The 21,745-nt window shown below is 37.4% G+C and overlaps 1 protein-coding gene across 2 annotated transcripts; it reads right to left on the bottom strand.

The window, feature by feature from the left end:
* Nucleotides 1-3,206: 3,206 nt before the first annotated feature.
* On the bottom strand, nt 3,207-21,531 carry LOC309497197 (shaker-related potassium channel tsha2). 2 transcript variants are annotated; one of them, XM_082167442.1, is made up of 2 exons: nt 19,717-21,531; nt 3,207-5,665 (listed from the first exon to the last, which is right to left on the bottom strand). In XM_082167442.1, the coding sequence occupies exon 1, from the start codon at nt 21,201-21,203 to the stop codon at nt 19,767-19,769; it is 1,437 nt and encodes a 478-aa protein (XP_082023568.1). In that variant the 5' UTR covers nt 21,204-21,531; the 3' UTR covers nt 3,207-5,665; nt 19,717-19,766. The 2 variants fall into 2 exon arrangements, with proteins under 2 accessions (XP_082023568.1, XP_082023567.1); XM_082167441.1 differs by having other exon boundaries at nt 18,235-21,530.
* Nucleotides 21,532-21,745: the final 214 nt, after the last annotated feature.

Here is a 21,745-nt window from a genome sequence, read left to right as displayed (position 1 = left end):
AAGGCACTAGTAAAGAAAGACATTTACATGAACAATCAGTTAAAATCATGTGCAAAGCAACAATGATAATTCAGTCATTGTATTCATACGATTTATCATGCATTATTGCTTACTATGAACAAATAACAGATGGATATAGTACTAAACTGTGCAACACTTTGCCCATATTTAATTATTTCTCACAACATTTCATAAATATATATTCATCTTATGTAATGGAGTGCTTGAGAATATGTTTTCCTTCTTTGCATAAACACCACTTCATTTAAGATGCCGTATATAAACATGTCCGAAATGTGTTTTTTTGCTTTGCACACAGTGTAGTTACATGTACATGCAGTCAACAGTCAGCAGAGATATGACATAACATCTATGTACTATATAGCATGGAAATCACATGTGCTGATATCAGAGATGTGTACGGAATGATATGAGCGTTATGAACGGAGAGTCACGTTTGAAGAATCATGGCATGATGTCATGGTTTACTAAACCCAGCAGCCTGTGTAAATATGTGACACTCTGCAAAACTGACAATACATCAACGTCAGCAGCATCCATAACCACAGGATAGAAGACACCAGGCTAATTGTGATATTTACGCTTTTTAGATTAGAAACATCTGATTTAACACAGAATGTCTGTTACAGTCTGAGGGAAAAGATATTAACGCACTTTTCCTCACGTAAACCAACTTCAAAATAACAGCACTTCTTTATTATTAAAAGTTATCTTTCATATTATCCACTTTATTTTTTAACACGGAAGCAATTTCCTGTGAATGTCCAAGACTTACGATTCATTAGTCACAATAGAGTGCCGCAGGGATGATATATTTTTGTAGGCAAAAACCTATAAACGAGTTTTCTGAACTTTAGCACTTTCGATTCTATCGTCTTAAAGTCAATGGGTTTTATAAAAAAAAGAAAATTTTGGGTGAAATGCCTAAAATAAGGTCCGTAGTAAACAAACCATTTTACAAGTGAATTAATATACTAATCTTATGATTTTTAGAGAAAAGGTAAGCATGAAGGTCTAGCCCTAAACACAGTCACTGGGGGGTAAGCAGATCATATGCAGATCATATGAAAACGTTTGCATGAGATTGCACAAATTCATATGCGTTAGCCACCAATTTGCAAAAAATTTATATGATTTGCCATGAGATTATGTTGGGTCAAAGATTTTTTCACATTTGATTCTAAACTCATCTACACTCTAGTCTGCTTTTACAGCCTCATTGTGTTTATAACCGTGCTCTTGCAAACTATTCTAACCCAAACTTTCAGGAGTTTTTATTTATTTATTATTTTTATAATTTTTTATAAAGACTGAAATAGTTGTCGGAAGTTATGCTACCATGGTGCAGTTCGTTTGTAGCCTACATTTAGCATTTTACTTATGGCGATTGTATTTAGACTTCAAAATACTTAAAGGGATGCTCCACTTTTTTTGGAAATAGGCTCATTTTACAACTCCCACAGAGTTAAACAGTTGAGTTTTATCGTTTTCGAATCCATTCAGCCGATCTCCGGGTCTGGCGGTACCACTTTTAGCATAGCTTAGCATAGATCATTGAATCGGACAGGACCATTAGCATCTCTCTCAAAAAAATGAAAAATTAGTTTCGATATTTTTTCCTATTGAAAACTTGACTCTTCTGTAGTTACATCGTGTACTAAGACCGACGGAAAATGTAAAGTTGCGATTTTCTAGGCTGATATGGCTAGGAACTATACTCTCATTCCTGCATAATAATCAAGAAACTTTGCTGCCGTACCATGAGTCCAGCAGGCGTAATGATATGACGCAGCGCCTGAAAATAGTCCCCAGCTCGGTAACTTCCAACGTGATCGGGACTAAGTTTGTCTAACCTATTAGACCTATTTTCAGGCGCTGCGTCATATCATTACGCCTGCTGGACTCATGGTACGGCAGCAAAGTTTCTTGATTATTATGCAGGAATGAGAGTATAGTTCCTAGCCATATCAGCCTAGAAAATCGCAACTTTACATTTTCCGTCGGTCTTAGTACACGAAGTAACTACAGAAGAGTCAAGTTTTAAATAGGAAAAATATCGAAACTCTTTGGTCATTTTTTTGAGAGAGATGCTGATGGTCCTGTCCGATTCAATGATCTATGCTAAGCTATGCTAAAAGTGGTACCGCCAGACCCGGAGTTCGGCTGAATGGATTCGAAAACGGTAAAACTCAACTGTTTAACTCTGTGGGAGTTGTAAAATGAGCCTATTTCCCAAAAAAAGTGGAGTATCCCTTTAAAAGCCGTGTCCATTTGTTGGTCACAAGGCATCTTTTTTGTAGTAATCAAAAAGCTAAAGGAAAAATCCTATTGGGTTTGTGTACGAGTTGACCTACAAAAATACATCATCATTGCAGCACTCTACAGATAAATAACTAGAATAAGAAAGTGCAGTAAATGGTAAAACCATTTAAATAACAAACCAGTGTGTTTGTGATAACAATGATTAAAATCATTTAAAAAAAGCGACTGACCACAGAAGCATCGACACAGTTAAAAATGTTAAAAAGTAAAAAATGGCTGTGCCTGCTCTTACGTTCAAAATAAGGTGGATACTACTTCTGTTATTTTAAAATGAGTTAAATCATTTTTACTAAACAGTTTTTCTTAGCTGATGAGTTCAACAGTATATAGTCAACTAGAAAATATGAAATAATGTAAATTCAAAATTCAAAAATTCGAATTATTGTTTCCTAACTAGTGTTACACACCATGGCAATATCAAGGATGGTAGCTGCTAGCAGCAGTGTTAGCATCTGTCATTCATGTTAACAAAGTCAACAACTTAGCTTGGCTTAAATTCAAAGGGATCCAAACTTTAAAGGGATACTCCACTTTAAAATGAAAATTCTGTCATCATATACTCACCCTCATGTTGTTTCAATCCTTTATGAATTTCTTTCTTCTGCTGAACAGAAAGGAAGATATTTAGAAAGAATATCAGTAACCAGACAGTTTCTGGTCTCATTGACTTCCATAGTATATTTTTTTTCCTACTATGGAAGTCAATGAGACCAGAAACTGTCTGGTTACTGACATTCTTCTAAATATCTTCCTTTCTGTTCAGCAGAAGAAAGAAATTCATACAGGTTTGAAACAACATGAGGGTGAGTATTATGATGACAGAATTTTCATTTTAAAGTGGACTATCCCTTTAAAAAAAAAACCTCTAAATAGGCCTACCTCAAAATCTTTTTTTTCTTCTTCAAACAACTGAGAGAGTATAGAATAAATGTCTCTCTGGCTTATTTGTGACTGTGTCACAGTTGTTTCTGGTGTCCCCTACCCTGGGGCATCTTTTCATATAGATCATTGCAGTTTGGTAATGATAAAATGATTGTGTTAGTAAGTAAATGTTTGTATCACAGCTCAATATCCAACCTGATCTCACGGCAATTTGTACGTAAAATACGTACAAATTGCCGTTGGCCAATTCGTATGAATTCGTACGAATGACCTACCCCTGACCCCTCCCCTAATCCTACCCATCACTGGGGTTTAGACAAATCGTACAAATTCGTACGAGTGAGGTCATACGAATTCGTACGATTAGCCACCTCGTACTTACTCGTACGAATTGGTCGTGAGATAGCGTTGCAATATCACATCTAGTCACTGGGCAGCAGTGAACATAAAAACCACCATGTTTAAAACAAATGAATAAAGCTGTTTTTCGCATGTTATATTGACATGATTATATCAACACACAAATATGAAATGATGGACCAAACATAATATTGATTTATAATTCACAAATGATTCGCTCAAGGCCTTTTTAATGATTGTTTATATATAAAAGTTTAAACTGTGTTGTACTACAAATTCTGAGAACCATTTTGAGTGATGACAGTGATTAAGTTCATTAAAATAAACTGTCCACAAAAATGAATCAATGCCAGTCATTACTGCTCTGTCTGTCTGATTTTTATCCAACAGGAATGTCCAATTTAGATGCAGAGAACAGATGATACATGTTTATTTATCTAAAATAGCTTGTAAATGAAATGAAAGAGAAAATAATGGCAGTGTAAAGAAAGCATTATCGAGCATCTTGAAGCTTCCACATGGAAGACTTTCAGATGCACAGAGACAAGCCAAATGATGTCCTGGATGCTGGACATTCATTTGACATGATGCAGACATTCATACTGTATGTATGTGAGGTGAGAAGTCAGCATTTCAGGAGTTAAAATGGATGCAGTACATGTGTGCTTGTGAACAGACGAGAATAATTCTTCATTTAAATAGGTTTATATACACTTCGTCTAGGGAAATATAATGTCATACAATCAGTATCATGATCATCATACGTAAGCTCTGTCACATTGCAACTTCCCATATTTTACCTAGGCCTAACTTCATAATCCTACACATCGCTATTATCAGAAAACAGGCTTAATACATTACAATCAATTTAATTCTGTTGAAGGGCATGTTAGGATGAATTTTTACTTGCTATCTATAGATTATTAGTTAGTGTCATATTTCTCCTGAACTTCTAGCATTGAGTACAAAACCAGGATGGACAAAGCCAGAACAACACGCATCCAACAATAAGGGGAAATGCAACATACTGTTTGCTCGAGTTGTTTCCAGAAATAAGGCTTGTGATCTGCTTGACGTAACTCAACACAGAGAGGTAAGCACACAGTAAAACAGAGAGGTAGATGCTTTCAGTGATGGGTGATTCTGAAACTATAACAATAATCATAAAAGAATTAAAGACACAAACCTGCAGCAACATTTGTGCTTCAGTGTTTGTACTGCATAAAAGGAAAGGTGCCATAATCATGACAGAATTTCTACGTCTACACATTTCCTTTTCACTTTAGGCAAAATTATACTGAGTGAAAATAGAAAGAATATTGAAAATGATTTAGCAAAATTTGAAAAAAGCTAGAAAAATAACTTGTCACCAGTTTAACCGATTCCAATTTTTATATAAAACCTAAAATACTTAAAAAAATAGATATTTAACAATGTTAACCTCAACAGTCAAGTAATTTGTTGTCATTGGTAGTTGTTCCCGCTGACTACTGAGTTTGTTGATCGAAACAATAAATAAAATAAACGAAAATGATAAATTAACAAAATAATCAAGATTTATTCCATTCCCAACTTTCTATGCATGCCATAATATGTTTTGGTATAGCACATGATCTGTAATGCTTAAACATGAAATAGGCCTACCGCTGGTCTGAAGACATTTATGTATACATATTCACGTGTACGCACAAACTCACACACACCCGTCCCAGTAGCAATGTTGGTGTTTTGGGGGCAAATAAACATCAGGAAGCATCTCACAAATTGCTTGTGCATGTAATCTGTGATTTCAAGTAAATTGTTTCTACCTCAAAGCGCTTCAAAGCATCTTCTTTATCTTTATCTTTATCACAATATCATGTTGTCCATGTTTCCTCACGGTTAGATTCCACATTAGACAACGTGATCCTTTTGAGGCGTTGTAAATAATTCCTTAGATAGGAAAAAAATGAATGCTTTTTAAATGCGAATGTGGAGTTTGTGTTGTCCCATGTAGTGCTGCTCTGGTGAAGGTTCATATTGTCCTTGATATTGTGCAGCTTATATCTGTAGGATGGAAAGTCCATATTCATGACTGTACCTGTAAATCAAAAGAGAACAGAACTCTTATCCATATCAAAGTATATTGACAGAAGCACATTTAATTTACATTTATTAAAGGAATCCAATAGTTCATTGACATTATGACACTTGTTTAGGGGGTAAAGTTTAGCTCTCACAGGTCAACCAGAGTTTTTCTTTTCTTTTTTTAAATGTTTTTTTTATTTAATTTGTATTAATAGAATTATTTATTTAAGTAAAAGATGTTAAAAGCTGTAGCTGCTACTTTATTTTAGCACGACTGGAACCCCAAGAAGCCAGGACCAGAACTATTGATTTTAGAATACATTATATAAACAGGCTTTATTGTAGAAAAGATGAAAACAGTTAATATATTTATATAGGATTTCCTAAAGGGGGATTTATAGTGTAAAAATACAGGCAACACTTTATTTCAATGGTCGAAATAAAAATGAAATGCGTCAATCCTACATTAAATCTACTGTTTTATATTATATTATCTTTTTCATTTCATTCAGTATTTACACTAAATAATTGAAAAAATAGGAAGTTAAATGGGAAGCAGTAACAACACTGACAGTAACATCATGTTCAGTAATGGCAGCACTGACAATAAAACCACTGGCAGTAACGGCACCAATAGTAACACCATGACAGTATAACATCTACAGTAAAACCTTCAATAGCAACACTACTATTATCAATACAATTATCAGTTTCTATAATTCAAATGAGTTAAATTCAGAGGTGGACAGTAACGAAGTACATTTACTTGAGTGCTGTACTTAACTACACTTTTTGAGTATCTGTACTTTACTTGAGTATTGTTTTTTTCTGGAAACTTTTTACTTTAAAGCTGCAGTCCACAGTTTTTCCTCTTTGTCGCCATCTCTGTTCGAAATCTGCAATTGCAGTTATACGCGGAATTATCAACTTTATGTGCGTTGTGCCTCGGCATGGCGCAGCGCGGATGAATCCAATGTTTTGAGGAGAATCTGCTGCTGTCAATCACCGCGCTGGTGTGGATACTGTCATTCGCAATCACAGATTCTGCTTTTTGGAAGTATGACCAACATAAGAATTTTCACCAGAAAATGTCATCTGAACAAGTAAGTAACATCCACTTTTGTTCTGACCAACCAATGTTAAGGGGAAAAAAGCATTGCAGTAAATCGCGCTGATTAAATCTAACGCTCGCTTATCATATCATGTCAAACCGTGAAAATAATACTTTGTTCTCAAATTGTTAACGTTAACAACATCAGCATTGCATGACTACATTTAATGCCCTCCCGATATTTATCCTTGTTTTCGCATGGGCCGTTGCAGTGTCTTTTTTTCTCCGAAGTCTTCCGCGTTTTACAACGGGTGAATCTCCAGTTTTCACTGGTGATTGTCGTTTGAACCTTTCTGGATCCGCCATCAAATTGATAAGTTTAATTATATCAAGTGCTGCGAGAAAAGGCTATAAATCTCCACCTCCAACATCCTCACACGCAATATAGCCTACTAGCCGAGACTCCTTCTTTATGTGTAAAATTTTTGACGTAATGACGCAAAGACATGCTCGAATTTCCCGCGGAAATCCACCAGTACCACTGGAATTAAATACATTATTACAAGCTTCCCGTTTTGAATCGAGCTAAGGCAAGTAGATAGTTTTGAACACTGGCTGGTTATGTACTTGCTCAAAAATTTATTTTGGATCATTTTTAACCCAAAAAAGCTACGGACTGCAGCTTTAACTTCACTACATTTGAAAGACAAATATCTTACTTTTTACTCCACTACATTTTTGTCAAAGTCCTTGAGTAGAAAGTAGTAATGTCAGTCAGGGAATGAAATATTATTTTATTTTTTTTCATCTCTAAAACGTGATTGTTTTTTGTTTTTTTGCAGGTGACAGACAGCCTATCAGTAATCACTCATGTCATGAAGCTCAGCAATTTCCCATCATTTTCTTTTGAACACTATTCAACTGGTGGCAAAATGGGATGAAAACAGATCCTCGGCGCAGTGTGCGCATCCATGACAAATAGGTCTTTCTGTTTTGATGTTTGTTAAAGCAGTATTACATGTGTTGGGCAGATGTTGGGCAGTTTTACAGCTATGGTTTTGAAGCTGGGTTTTAAAGCAGGTTGGATTTTTGAAGACCACTTGATTCAAATGTGCATGAGAGGATACACATAGATGTGTACTTCTTTTGTTGGGGTGGTAGGAGTGTTAAATAAAAAAAATAAGATGATTATGGCTGTCTTTCTTTGTCAATTCAGTTGTTTAATTTCTATAGGATTTATAACATTCTAAAAGCTCTTAATTCCACAGATACTACTAACTGGTAGGTATATTTACTAGGTTGCTTCAGAGGCATAAGGTACTGTATTACATATAATGCAACAATAATAAAACAATGCATTGACCTTTACTTTTTATACTTAAGTACTTCTGTACTTTTACTTAAGTAAAAATTGGTCTTTACAACTTTTACTTATTTTACTAATATTTGACCAAAAGTATCTGTACTTTCACTCAAGTAAAGAAGTTGTGTACTTTGTCCACCTTTGGTTAAATGATTGTTAGGCTGTGTAAACTAGGTCACCCGATGCACTTGTTACATCATAAGACCATAATTTTACACCATAATGTAATATAACATTAACTACGCTAATATAAATCTCTATAGCCCCTTTCACACAGAGATTCCGGAAAATACACGGATAAAGTGACCCGGGATTTGACCCGGGTTCGTTTGATTTTGGTCATTCACACTGCCAGTGATTTTCCGGAATCAGAGAGTGCGTTCACACACAACCCGTAAAAATGCCGTAAAGACACGTGACATCGATGTGACTTGTAATCTCAGCAGCGTCTTAAGTTTGCTTATGAGCTGCGATCTCTCTCTCGAGAAACCACGCCTGTGCATTTGTTTCTCTGATTCGATCATAAACTTGCGCATTACGTACCGTTTCACAGCTGGAGAACGAGCCCGGCTTCAGCGTCATCACTACGACACGGCATTGTTACGGCTTTTGTTCACACAGCGCGCGTTCCGGGACTGAACACGGCAATGTTACTAGGTCCCGACCCGGCATCGATCCCGGCTTAAATCCCGGGTCGAGTTTGCGTTCACACAGAAGGCGCTCTGGCAATTTGCCGGCAATTTGCCGGGTTCAAAGCGCTGTGTGAAAGGGGCTTGTGTTTATCATGAGGTTACCGTAGTCAGCCGGATCCGGGCCGACGACAAAGCAGCCTTAAAGTGTCAGCAGAGATTGTGTCAACTAGACTCTCCCCTGTGAAGGCGTCATTGACACGAAAGCTAGTGTCAAGTCAAGTCACCTTAATTTATATAGCGCTTTTGTTTGAAACAATATGAATTGTTTCAAAGCAGCTAAACAGTGATAATAGGAAATTACAGTAACAGAGATTGTTTTGGCTTTACATCAGCTCTAGGATAAAGTTATTGTCCAGCTAAAGTTAGTTTTGATAAACTGATTCACTTCCGTTGCGAAGATCATTAGTTATTAACTTAGGGGCCGCTAACAGTAGGGACAGCGTTCTAACAGTGCGTTCAACCCTTAACGCGCTCCGGCCCGCTCACTCGCAAAACAGCAGTGCCTGGTGGCTCGAGAACGCACTCCCGGAAATAGGGTCCAAGGTGCAAACGATTATCAGTTATTTCTGCGCAAACCTCTGCGCAAACACTGACATGCACATCACACATGCACATCACGTGTTCAGTCCACAGGTATGCACGTTTGAATATATATGTGCACAGGCGTGTAGTCCTTCTTTACAAATCAACCCTCAACAATCTACTTGTCAAACTACAAAATACAGAATTATTTATCGCGTCTGCGTTGTCACGTGGTGACTCTGTACAGATAAAAACGACAACGTACGACTGAGCCTGGTTTCTGTCACCTGATTTTTGGTTCCTTGCCACTATCGCCTCTAGCTTGCTTAGTTGGGGACACTTAATATTCAACAATATTAACGATCTGACTGCATTGACACCATTATATGAGAACTGAACTGAACTGAGAACCCCTAGCGGAGAACCCCCTGCACTAGCCGAACACATTTAGAAATGTGCCATCTTTGCTCATTGCGACTTGTGGGCACTAAGTTATGGACCTTTTTAAGCAAATTACCTGAACCACTAATGCCATGTGGCTAATGGCTCTAGAGCCGCAGAAAGCCGCAGAGCTCGAGAGCCACAGTCCTGCACAGTTCCGATTTTGTAAATCCACACCCACCCGTACCCGCAGTGCTTAAAACCGCATCCGACCCGTTTTCCGACAGCAGCACTAATTAAAATCCGCACCCGACCCGCTTAAAATAGAACCGACACCTGACCCGCACCCGAAATACAATCAGTTTAGCCTATCACATTATATACACACTTACAAAAATGCTGGAAAAACAAAATACAAACAAAAAAATACAAACAGAATGAAAAATACTGTTCGATAGAACTGCTTGGTTTGTTACCACAGTTATCTGTAGAATGACCCAGCTATAGTTGCCTTTCTTTTGTGTGCTGTATCACAAATCTTTCTTAGCCTGAGTATCTAGATGGGAAACTCTCAAATACTAGAGTATATCAGAGAGTTGAGTTTGATAGTTTGTCCTTTCTCGTGCCCTTGGGAGTGCAAATCTGAACCCATATGTTCTCTCATAGTTTTAGGATCTCAAATCCTGTATCACTAAATTTCTCTCTTCTTTTCTTTATTGATTTCATCAACATACACATGATAAATGGACATCTGGAATTATTATTTAATAATGTCCTTTACAAAATAAAGAAATTTTGTAACCTAATTTGAATCCAAAATAGAAAGACTTATTAGCCCTAACTAATTGCTAGTTGGTCAGACTTGTTCTTAAGACACAGACTGTGTCCGAAATCACCCCCTATAGCTTTAAATAGGGCAGTATTTGAGAGGACAGCCATTTGTAATGGTGTCCAAAACCATAGTGGACTATAAAAACATGATAACATTCAATCCCACAATGCACTGCAACAACGGGTGTACAACTGATGTATGCTCAACGGCTAGAGAATATGAACGCTGTTTTCTGAATCAAATAGCTTTTCAGTAGCGAAGCTCTTTTATTCATCGAGTAGTGCGGTAGCATCCACACTAGCTACATTTTCCCAAGCATTTCTAAAGCTCAAAACTCAAATCAGAAATACAACTGCTAAGTATCACTGATCCTGGATCAGTAAGTGACGGTGACGTCTTCTTCTTGTTTCACGGCGGTTGGCAACCATAGGGCCGTATGATTTCTTTCCCGCGATGCAGAAAACGCAGACGGAATCGCGGAATCCAGGCATAAAAACGGAATTTACCGTATAACGCGGAATTTCACGGAATTTGTCAGATCTTGGATGAAAAGTAGGTCAGTAAACTTAAATTAAATTGTGATATAGACTAGTGTCTGTGACTATAAAACCGCATAAAGTCTAGGAATCATGCATGTTCTGCATGTCTCATTGAATGAATGTCGCAGATGCGCGGTTTCATTTCCACACACACACACTGAAGCGATGTTTTCAGCCTATATGAGGACATGAATGCATGAACTTCATCTACACAGCCGCTCTGAGCATCACTTCAGCAGCATTTTACCGCTTCATTTGAGAAAAACTATCGTCATATCATAAAATCACAGAGAGACTCAAAGGTCTACACGGCAACCCGTCAAAATAAAAGGTTGATTTAATCTTTACATTTTAAATAATTGGTTATGAAATTTTATTAAACCATTGAAATGGAATCAAGAAAACTATAAAAAGAAAACAGAATTTAGTTTTTTTTTTTTATGTCATAGTGCCCTTAACATATGTCATTTATTTAAAATTTGTAATAAATTATTGTTAAATTGTACAAGTTTCATGATTTTAATTCATTAGACATGCTTTTTGATTAATAAAATGTAATTTAACCATTAAAATGGGAGTCCAAACTCCCATGGAACAGAAGGGGAAAAAACAGAATACAGAAAAATTTAAACGGGGGAAAAAAAGAATTTGGAATGTGAAAAAAAAATAAAACGGATTTGATAGGGCCCTACAACCAGCTTTTTGGTGCATTACTGTCACCTTCTGCTCCGGACGGTGACATTGTAACGGTCACTTTGTGTTTTTGGGTTAATATGGGGTGAAATGGGAACTGCGCATGTGCGTAGAGTGTCGGTTGTAGATTTGACGGGTGATGAGAGGAGATAACGCTCTACTTTTATTTTCTTTTATAGTTTGTGACCAGAGTTGGATGTTTGTTTGTATAAGTTACTTTTTCTCACTCGATCCCCATGTATGCGGACGAGTGTGACGTTTAAGTAATTGTATTAAACCTGGGGAAAATACGCCATCTCTCGTCTCTCGTGCATCTTTTTCCTCAGACACCTATTGTTCTTTTCTTTCTGGGCCACATCCCAACTTTGCGTTACAACATCACGTACCAAACCTTGGGCTGACACGTGAGAAATGTACTTGATGGAAAGATGCACACACTCTCGACACCTGGTTTTGTTATAGTTCTGTTATATAGTTCTGGTTTTGTTATTTTTTTGTTGCCAAATTGGTTTGGAACAGTTGTTGAATAAACAATTAAACTGACAAATTATGCCTGCCTGTCTGTTTGACTGACAGTTTTATTGATCACTGAGATAACATTGACATGGAATGAAAAATTCATAAAAATGAAAATTTAAAAACTAATTTTGCCATATTCCTGTAGCTTAGCTTGCTACATTCCACAGGGGAGTAGCTTCAGTGTAGTTACTACAGTAACTGCTACAGTAGCTTAGCTCACTACATTTCCCAAGTAGCTTGCCAAACACTGCTAAAGCGGAAGCCCTTCCATCGCAATCAGTGTCCGAATTCACTCACTTGTTTTCATTCAGTCCTTCAAGTGGACTATATTAGTGGAGTAATGTAGGGAATAGTGAATGAGGGTATAGGGGGCAATTTCAGACACAGCCACAGTCTTAACTTAATGGCTATGTTTATGCAACTGGCCTTAGGAGTTCAATTAGGAAATGTAAGTAGCTTTTATAAACGTGCCTTAGAAAAAAACATTACTGGTTACTTCAGTTACATTACTTCAGACAAAACAATGGCTTGCAGTTAAAACAGCTCAAACATGCATTTTAGTCTGGGACTAGGCTTAAGCCTGGTCTGTGAATCCGGGCACAAGTTTGATTTAGAAGTTCAGAGGAAACCCTAACTTGGATGTCTTAGAAATATCAACACTGTGCTGCCGTGCAACTATGTCAATATCACGCCTTTGAAAGCCAGAGCTGTTTCTTTTGCACTGCAACAACAACTGCAGCGAGTCACAAAGTCACGCTGACCTATTCAACACCTGTGAGCTGTAACACAAGCCAATAGCACGAGTGCCACACATGACAACAGCATTATGCAGTCGCTCTTACTGTGTCTTGCTCATCATATTTTCCAGCAGAAAAAAAAAAACTGTTCCTGTCAGTGTTCATTCAGATTCTTAGACAGATTAATATTTTGGAATATTTTGGCCACACAGACCAAAGCGGCTGCTTAAAGGGTTAGTTCACCCAAAAATGAAATATCTGTCAGTAATTACTCACCCTCATGTTGTTGAGAGCTGTATCATTCCTCCATAGGCTTCTATGTTATTGAAACTTGCCAGCGCAGAAAGTTAGTAAAGACAATGTTTAAAATAGTCCAAGTGACTACAGTGGCTCAACCATAAGTTTATCAAGCGATGAGAATACTTTTTGTGTGCAAAAAACAAAACAAAAATAACGACTTTATTCAACTATTCATTTTCTTCTGTGTGGGCCTCTGAGTGAGTTCACGTAGTGTAACAGCGCAGCGCTTCTGGGTTGTACATCTGAACGTAGGCTCACTATTGGCCGACGCTGGTCTTGTGTGTGATGCGTGTGATGCTGGCCAATAGTTCAGTTGATGCTGCGCTGTTGCACTACGTGAACTCACGTCAGAGGCCCACACAGGAGAAAATTAATTGTTGAATAATGTCGTTATTTTAGTTTTTTTCGCACACAAAAAGTATTCTTGTCGCTTGATAAACTTAAGGTTGAGCCACTGTAGTCACTTGGACTATTTTAAACATTGTCTTTACTAACTTTCTGGGCAGGCAAGTTTCAATAACATAGAAGCCTATGGAGGAATGAGACAGCTCTCAGATTTAATAAAAAATATCTTAATTTGTGTTCCGAAGATGAACGAAGGTCTTACAGGGTTGGAACAACATGAGGGTGAGTAATTACTAACAGAATTTGCTTTTTTTGGGTGAACTAACCCTTTAATATTCTAAAGCATAGACCTCTAAATTACCTGAATTGATAATAACTTGTAAAGGTGTTCAGTATTTAAGTCGTAAAGTGAACAGGATCTATTCAAATTTAACGTATGGCTTCAAATCACCTTTATTTATATAGCGCTTTTTACAATACAGATTGTTTCAAAGCAGGAAAATAATGCAACAAAGTTTGTTTCTAGAAGAAAATATCATCACAGTCCATCTTAAGTAAGTTCAGTGATGGTTAATTTTTGTTGTAAAAAATATATTAATTTAGTTAAGTTATTTATATAGCCGCTCTGGTGAAAACCATGATGTCACCGTGCCACTCAGTTCAGTTCTCATATAATGGTGTCAATGCAGGCAGATCAATAATGTTGTTGAATATTAAGTGTCCCCAACTAAGCAAGCCAAAAGCGACAGTGGCAAGGAACCAAAACTCCATCAGGTGACAGAATGGAGAAATGTCTAATGGTGACATGTATAATGATACTAAGCTCTACAGCGAGCCTCCCCAGCTCTACAGCGCCCCACAATTTTCCAATGTAAATCTGTGGTGAAAAATGGAACTGCAGCGCCCCTCTTATAGAGATCCATTGGGGCAGATTTCAGGCTGCCCCGCTTATTTTCACGTTACTTTACGTAAACCTCGCTTCAGACCAAGACGATATCAATCCACTTCAGCTATGTGTTTGCATCAGGTCAGTAACTAGTTGGCATGTCTGTTCTTCCTATGTGGAGTAACATATTATCAAATGAATGAAAGTATAAATCCTTTAATTGAAACGTGCTCACGTGAAGGCAATTCCAAGAGTGTTCTATGCGTGTGTCGTGTGTGTAATTAATTACTAAATAATCAAAATAACGAAGTTACTAAATAACGAAAAGTAAGGAATTACTCTTAATTTTTCTGTAATTTAATTTCTTCTGATGTAATTGCATTAAACACTGAATAGACTATAGAACAATTCTATATAAAAACAATAGTGGACTTAACATCAAAATGTTAATGTTTTTAATATAACCTTCTCACTTTACACACTTTGGTCAGTTAAAGAATAATTTATGCAATTTACATATTGTTTATTTAAAATAATTAAAAGTGCAGTTTCATGTCTATCCTTGTATTATTCAACTGTCTGAGGGGTGATATGGGATTTATAAAGTAATTGGTAATAAGTAATCCAATACTTTTGAAATTGAGTAATTAGCACAGTAATCACATTACACTGTTGAAAATGTAATTAGTAGCAAGTAATTAATTACTTTTTTAGAGTAATTTACCCAACACTGCTTGTCAAGTAACATTAGAGCGCCACCCTCAGGCAGAATAACGCAACCACTACCAAAAGTGTGTCTGCTTGTTTTCAGCGATTGTAATATAAAACTAACAAAATGTTTATCATAAACCACCGCTAAGACCCAGAATTTACCCAACCTAAATGTACAGTCAGAAGCTGCTACTGGTTTTAGCAGAAACAAATTTTTAGGGCCAATATTCCAGGGCCATGAGGACATATATGAGAGTCACATGACGGCCACTGATCAACTGTAAGTGCCAAAGCTTCCTGGATTATGAAAGTATCCACAGCTTGAAATAACATGACCTTTGCCGAAGTGAATGTGACAGTCAAGAGTATGTGTGTGTGTGTGTGTGTGTGTGTGTGTGTGTGTGTGTGTGTGTGTGTGTGTGTGTGTGTGTGTGTGTGTGTGTGTGTAAAATCTATAAGCAGAACACACATTACAATATGACATGGTGGGTTTCTCTACGTCACTCTTATTTCTATCTTATTTCCATGTGACCAGACCAGCATTCCCTCATAAAACATTAAATACATATGGACAATGCAACACACCAATATTAAAGTGGGTCAGGAAAATATATATATTATATTTTAATAATATCTGTTTTCATTCCTGTCAAGGAATTCAAGCTCACTTAATATTTATTGATAAACAGTATTTATGCATTGCACTGATATTATTATTATTGAAATAATATCTCCATTTAATTTAATAATGAATTTGCATGTTTTGGAGAAAGACGTACAAACTCTTTCACAATGCCTCTCTATGGAACTAGTTTGTGAGGGATTGATACATGAGAACACATTTGGATGTTCCCCAGTGCATTTTATGATCACTTTATGCTATATTAACCTTACGTATCAGAGATATCACAGACATGTATGCTACATTAGATGCAATATTATATTACAGTAGTTAGAATTTTTAGATAATGTGGAAAAAATGACAAAAATCCAAAATTCTCCCTGAAACCATTAAACGTTATTGGACACTGACTGTATCGTTCACATTGTCTATTTTTGTCTGGGATTATTTAAAATATAAACTCTAGCCTCACCAGCAAACACTTACTCTGAACTGCTCCTTGAATCCTATGCTTTAGTTTAAGGTCAAATATTACAGAAAAGATATTGACAAAAGAGATCAAAAACAAGCACATACCGCCCCCTAGTGTGAACAAAGAGCACAGACAGAAAGTCTGCATTATCATTTGTTGTTATTATAGATCTAGAATGAATAATTCTTGGTTTGTAATCTGCATACTGCAAGTCTTTTTTGATAACTATATTTATAGACCTGTGTCACATTGCTGTGTAATTGAACTGAGTCATGTGCTTCTTGTTTCCTACATGAAAAACAGGAAACAATGGTATAGGATGTGACGTTATAGCATATAATAATACAGTACATAGTTTGTTTTTTCTTAACCAATAAAACAAAAGAGGTGTCTTTCAAAATAATTCACTTGTACTACCTTGTAAACCATTACATGAAAAAGTTTCAAGATAAGTTTTTTAAAAAGTTGCACTTTTTGTGGTAGTTATGTTGTTAATATATATATATATATATATATATATATATATATATATATATATACATACACACACACACACACACACACACACACACATATATATATATATATATATATATATATATATACACACACACACATATATATATTTATTTATTTATTTATTTATTTATTTATTTATTTTCCATCTGCTAGAAAGCAAGATATTTCAGGATTTATAATGGCTGTGAATTGTATTGGAAGGATATACTGTGGTGCTTTGTTGATTATGGTCAATCTAAGAAAGGACAATTTTGCGTAACAAATCTGATCTTGTTGCTTCCCAAATTCACATTCACAGAACCAAATATTCTATACCTGTCTTTTTTTATGAAGGAATTTGAGCAATAACTCATACTATATCCTCCTGGGACCCAGGAATAGACTTTTGTCCTCTGTAGTGGAAATGATATGCGTGTCACAGTTTTATTCTGGATGTCCAGTAAAGAGCACATTCAGTGATTTTCAGAGATACCAAATGTTTGGAGGTTTCAATGTGAAAACAACTTTTCCTTGGTCTTTAAAAATGACTAACATTAACTTAGTGATTAAATGTAGCACTCTTATGGAAATATGATAATATATGGTAATTATCATTTAAATCAGACAATTTTTCAAAATGTATTTCATAAATCAACATCTCAGGAAAATGTTATGGGGGTTCAAATCAAAATATGACTTTCTGTTACAGAACAGGGCATTGATTTCATACATGTCCTGTCCACAGTAGAGGACACCAGGACTTAAATCATGTTTATCAGGCATTTTGGGAGATACAACAAGTGAATAGGGAAATAAGATTATACATCAATATTCCTATGAAATATTAGATATTATTATTGAAATGTTGCCAATTATTACTCCCATTATTACACTCAGGAGAATATCAATTGCATTGCCTAAAAACAAAAAGTTTCCAAAATATCTGTTTGCAGGTCTTTTTCTGTTTTTAGTGACATGTTATTCTAAAAACGTGTCAATATTTCCAGTTTATATTATTTGTATAATGTTAAGTATTACATTACTTAATTACATTACTTGCCGGTGTTTTTTTTATTTAATTTAACTTTTTCTGTTTTTTTCTTAGTGTTATTCCTGGCCTGTATCAGGGGTCCTGGAGACTTCAGTTCCAACACTTTTTACCTGTTATTTTCAAATCATCTTGAACACCTTGATAAACTGCTTCAGGTGTGTTTGATTAGAGTTGGAGCTACACTGAATGGGTCGGCTAAATAATAATTGTATATAAACCTAAAAGTATTTAGTTCATATTTATTAGAAAAATATTGCCATTAGAACTATAACAATTATACATATTCCTCACAAATGGCTAATTCTAAAATGGACACTTTAGCACACATGCACAAAGTTTTGTTTTGATGGATGTGCAGTGTTACATACCTCATCCTGTCTGAACTCTTCTTGTTATTGTGAAAATCCCAATAAAGGAGCAGAAAGTTAGAAGAACTTGATGATGTGGTGTGTGAATTTTCAGTTAGTCCGTTATTTGACGTATATATGACGTTGCAAGAGTTGATAATCCAGCCAATAGGCAGATGGGGGTTTTCTTCCTCACAGTGACGTCATAGCGAATCCCTTTTTGAGCTGAATTCGTGATTCTTGATGCTGTTGCAGAGCAGAAATGTAGACACGTCACCATTGTGTGTGTTGTGGGCTACGTCGTTTTAGATCGTTACATTGTATTCATAAGTGATACATTGGATGAGCCTCTGTAGCTTAGTTTAGTTTGACTAGGCCTGATAAGAAGGTAACCCTGACTATCTGAGGGTTTATAATTGAATTTATTTATGATAGAATGTCGTTGTTTTATGATAAAAGCACCAGAAACCATATTTTATGAGAGTAAATTAAGGAAACAATAATAGCCCAATGTCTCCAGAACCGTCTGGAAAGTTGCTATGGAAACACATCTAAAGGTTGCAGTTTTCACCTCTGTCCACTAGATGACGCTATTGTATTGTTAAAAAAACAACAACTCGTGCTCAGAATTGAGCGCACTTTGTTGGAATCGAGCCTCTGCTCATGCATTCCATGCGCATCTGTTGATAACATGAAGAAATAAAGAAGCTTACGTCAAAATAATGCTGATCATTAAAAGTCCATCCCTGCAGTGCTTCTAACATAGTGCGAATTCCTATTTCCAAGTAATTTTAAGATGCCATAACGTTTCAATGCTAATTTGCAATGGCACCGATTTATGACACAACCTGAAAATAAAGCATGTCCCTAAAAATGATTAATAATCTCAAATCTGGTTTGCTCTTCTACTGATCATTCTCAATGAAAGCACAGAAATATGTGTTTCTCAGATTTAAAAATTAATCGTTAGACATTAAATAGCAAGCTTAAAAAAAATGGAAAATAATAACAATAACAACAGTAAATGAGCTGGGGTAAGTCGTTTTCCAAATGACCTTGCAGTTGAACTGTCCTCGTTAGAAAAAAAAGAAGAAATAAATAACAACAAGATTTAGCCTATGTATGTTTTTTGGTCCTACTATTTTTCTCCAAATAAGCAAATTGGATGTAAACTTTATCGCGCTGTCACCGAATTTGTTGAAAAACCAACGGATTACGCACCAATGAATTTATGTCTACGAATAAAGTGCTACACGTTGATTTAATTGGGCTTGCTAATAATAACATACTTTATGTTTTTTTCCTATTTGTTTATTTTATTTTTGCGCCTACAGCTAGCCTACGTCTCGCGCTTCGATGATCGGCGATCACAACAATGGAAGACAGTTTGGAAAACAATCGAACAATCACAATCCGCTGTCGTAGATTCCAAAAAAAGTCCGTGTTCCACGCAGATCATCGGACATCTACTCAAGCCAGCGCGAGGGATGAGGATGTACTCACAGTCACAGAGAAAGGTGCGCTTCTTTGGGTCTATAATTGGCTTTCAACATTCATACATCAGTAAGCTTCCCTGCGTATGCTTTACGCGGGCTGCAGTTGGTGTATTTGACTGAATCCCCATCCTCTGAATCCTGATAGTCTGATTTGGAAAGGGACGTTTTGCTGTCGCTCCTTTTAAATTCCTCAAACGAGGGTTGCTGCTGGCCACACGTTACATGCGTGTATTGCATCTGCTCCCCGTGTTCGGTCTCCCTGTGGTAGAAGTAATTGAAATTGGACACGATGACGGGCACTGGTAGAGCAATGGTGAGCACACCAGCGATGGCACATAAAGAGCCCACTATTTTGCCACCGATGGTGACTGGGCACATGTCCCCGTAGCCTACAGTTGTCATGGAAACCACTGCCCACCAGAAGGCATCGGGGATGCTGCTGAACCCCGAATCGGGGTCGTCTGTCTCGGCGAAATACACGGCGCTGGAGAACAGTATAACTCCAATGAAAAGGAAGAATATGAGGAGACCCAGTTCCCGCATGCTTGCTTGAAGGGTCTTTCCCAGGATCTGAAGCCCCTTTGAGTGTCTGGAGAGCTTGAATATGCGGAACACCCGCACCAAGCGAATGACCCTCAGGATGGCCAGAGACATCGCTTGCTGGCCGTTGCCCTGATGCTCGGCCAACTCCAGACCCAAGGTGATGAAGTAGGGAATAATGGCCACTATGTCGATTGTGTTCATGATATTCTTAAAGAAGGCTGGTTTGCTTGGGCACGCGAGAAACCTCACGAGCAGTTCAAAGGAGAACCAGATGATACAAAGGGTCTCCACGATAAAGAAGGGGTCTGTGAAGGGATTGGGCTTCTTTAAACTGGCAGTTCCGTTTAATGCGAGGGGCTCCTCGTGCATTTTCCCGTCCTCCCTAAACTCAGGTAAAGTCTCCAAGCAAAATATGACAATTGATATCAAAATGACTAACACTGAGACTATTGCGATGCCCCTCGCGGGTCCAGAGCTCTCGGGATACTCGAACAGCAGCCAAACCTGCCTCTGGAACTCGTTTACTGGCAAAGGTCGCTCTTCCTCCTTGATGAAGCCCTCGTCCTCCTTAAAATTCTCAATGACTTCTTCTCCCAACTCGTAGAATTTGATTTCCTCCATAAATATGTCCACGGGAACATTGACGGGTCTCCTCAGCCTGCCTCCAGACTGGTAGAAGTAGAGAATGGCATCAAAACTCGGTCGGTTCCTGTCAAAGAAGTACTCGTTCCTCAGAGGGTCGAAGAAGCGCATTCTTTTCCTGGGGTCACCGAGTAAGGTGGCAGGGAATTGCGCCAGGGTTTTCAGTTGGGTTTCGAAGCGCAGTCCGGAGATGTTGATGACCACCCGCTCGCAACACTCCTGGTCTGCCCGTTCATGTTCGTAAACATCTTGGGACAGGACTGTCAATGCCACAGTCTCGTCGAGGTTCTCCCCGGGCACCACAGTCATGTTTGTCCCCTCAAAAGGGCGAGTCGTTTTCGCGCCCCGGTCCTCGCGCTGTTCGTGGAAAATGGTCCAAGCACTTGTAGAGCGGCGCGTGTCGCGTCACTTCGCGCGCATTTTCCTCACAGAGGTGTCTCCTCATTCCCTCCCCAAGATGAGGCTGGCAGTCTGGACGATTGGCTGTCACATTCACAGCATTTTAAGCAGCAATGCCCTCCCTCGCTCGCTCGCTACGAGCTCTATGGCAAGCCAGAGCAGCATTTAAACAAATTAACATTATATGTTACAGGTGCTTTATTTGAATTAGTCTATTGTAAGGAGTCTAATTGAAACTACATATGTCAGTTTCTCTAGTAACTATTCAAGATGTGTGTTTATGAATATGTTTTTGCAATATTTCTACTTGAGTATGCCTATAAATGTTTATGTTGACTTTTACACTAATTAAATACTTGCCAACCCTCCCAACCCTGTTGTTACTTTTGCAACTGCAAACCACAGAACTAGCACAACTGCATATACAGATATAAGCTGTACACTGGAAAACA

The sequence above is a fragment of the Leuciscus leuciscus genome, assembly GCF_965113295.1.
Source record: "Leuciscus leuciscus genome assembly, chromosome: 4".
NCBI lineage: Eukaryota > Metazoa > Chordata > Actinopteri > Cypriniformes > Leuciscidae > Leuciscus > Leuciscus leuciscus.
Note: the sequence above shows the minus strand (reverse complement) of the source record. Positions and strands in the feature narration are given on the sequence as shown.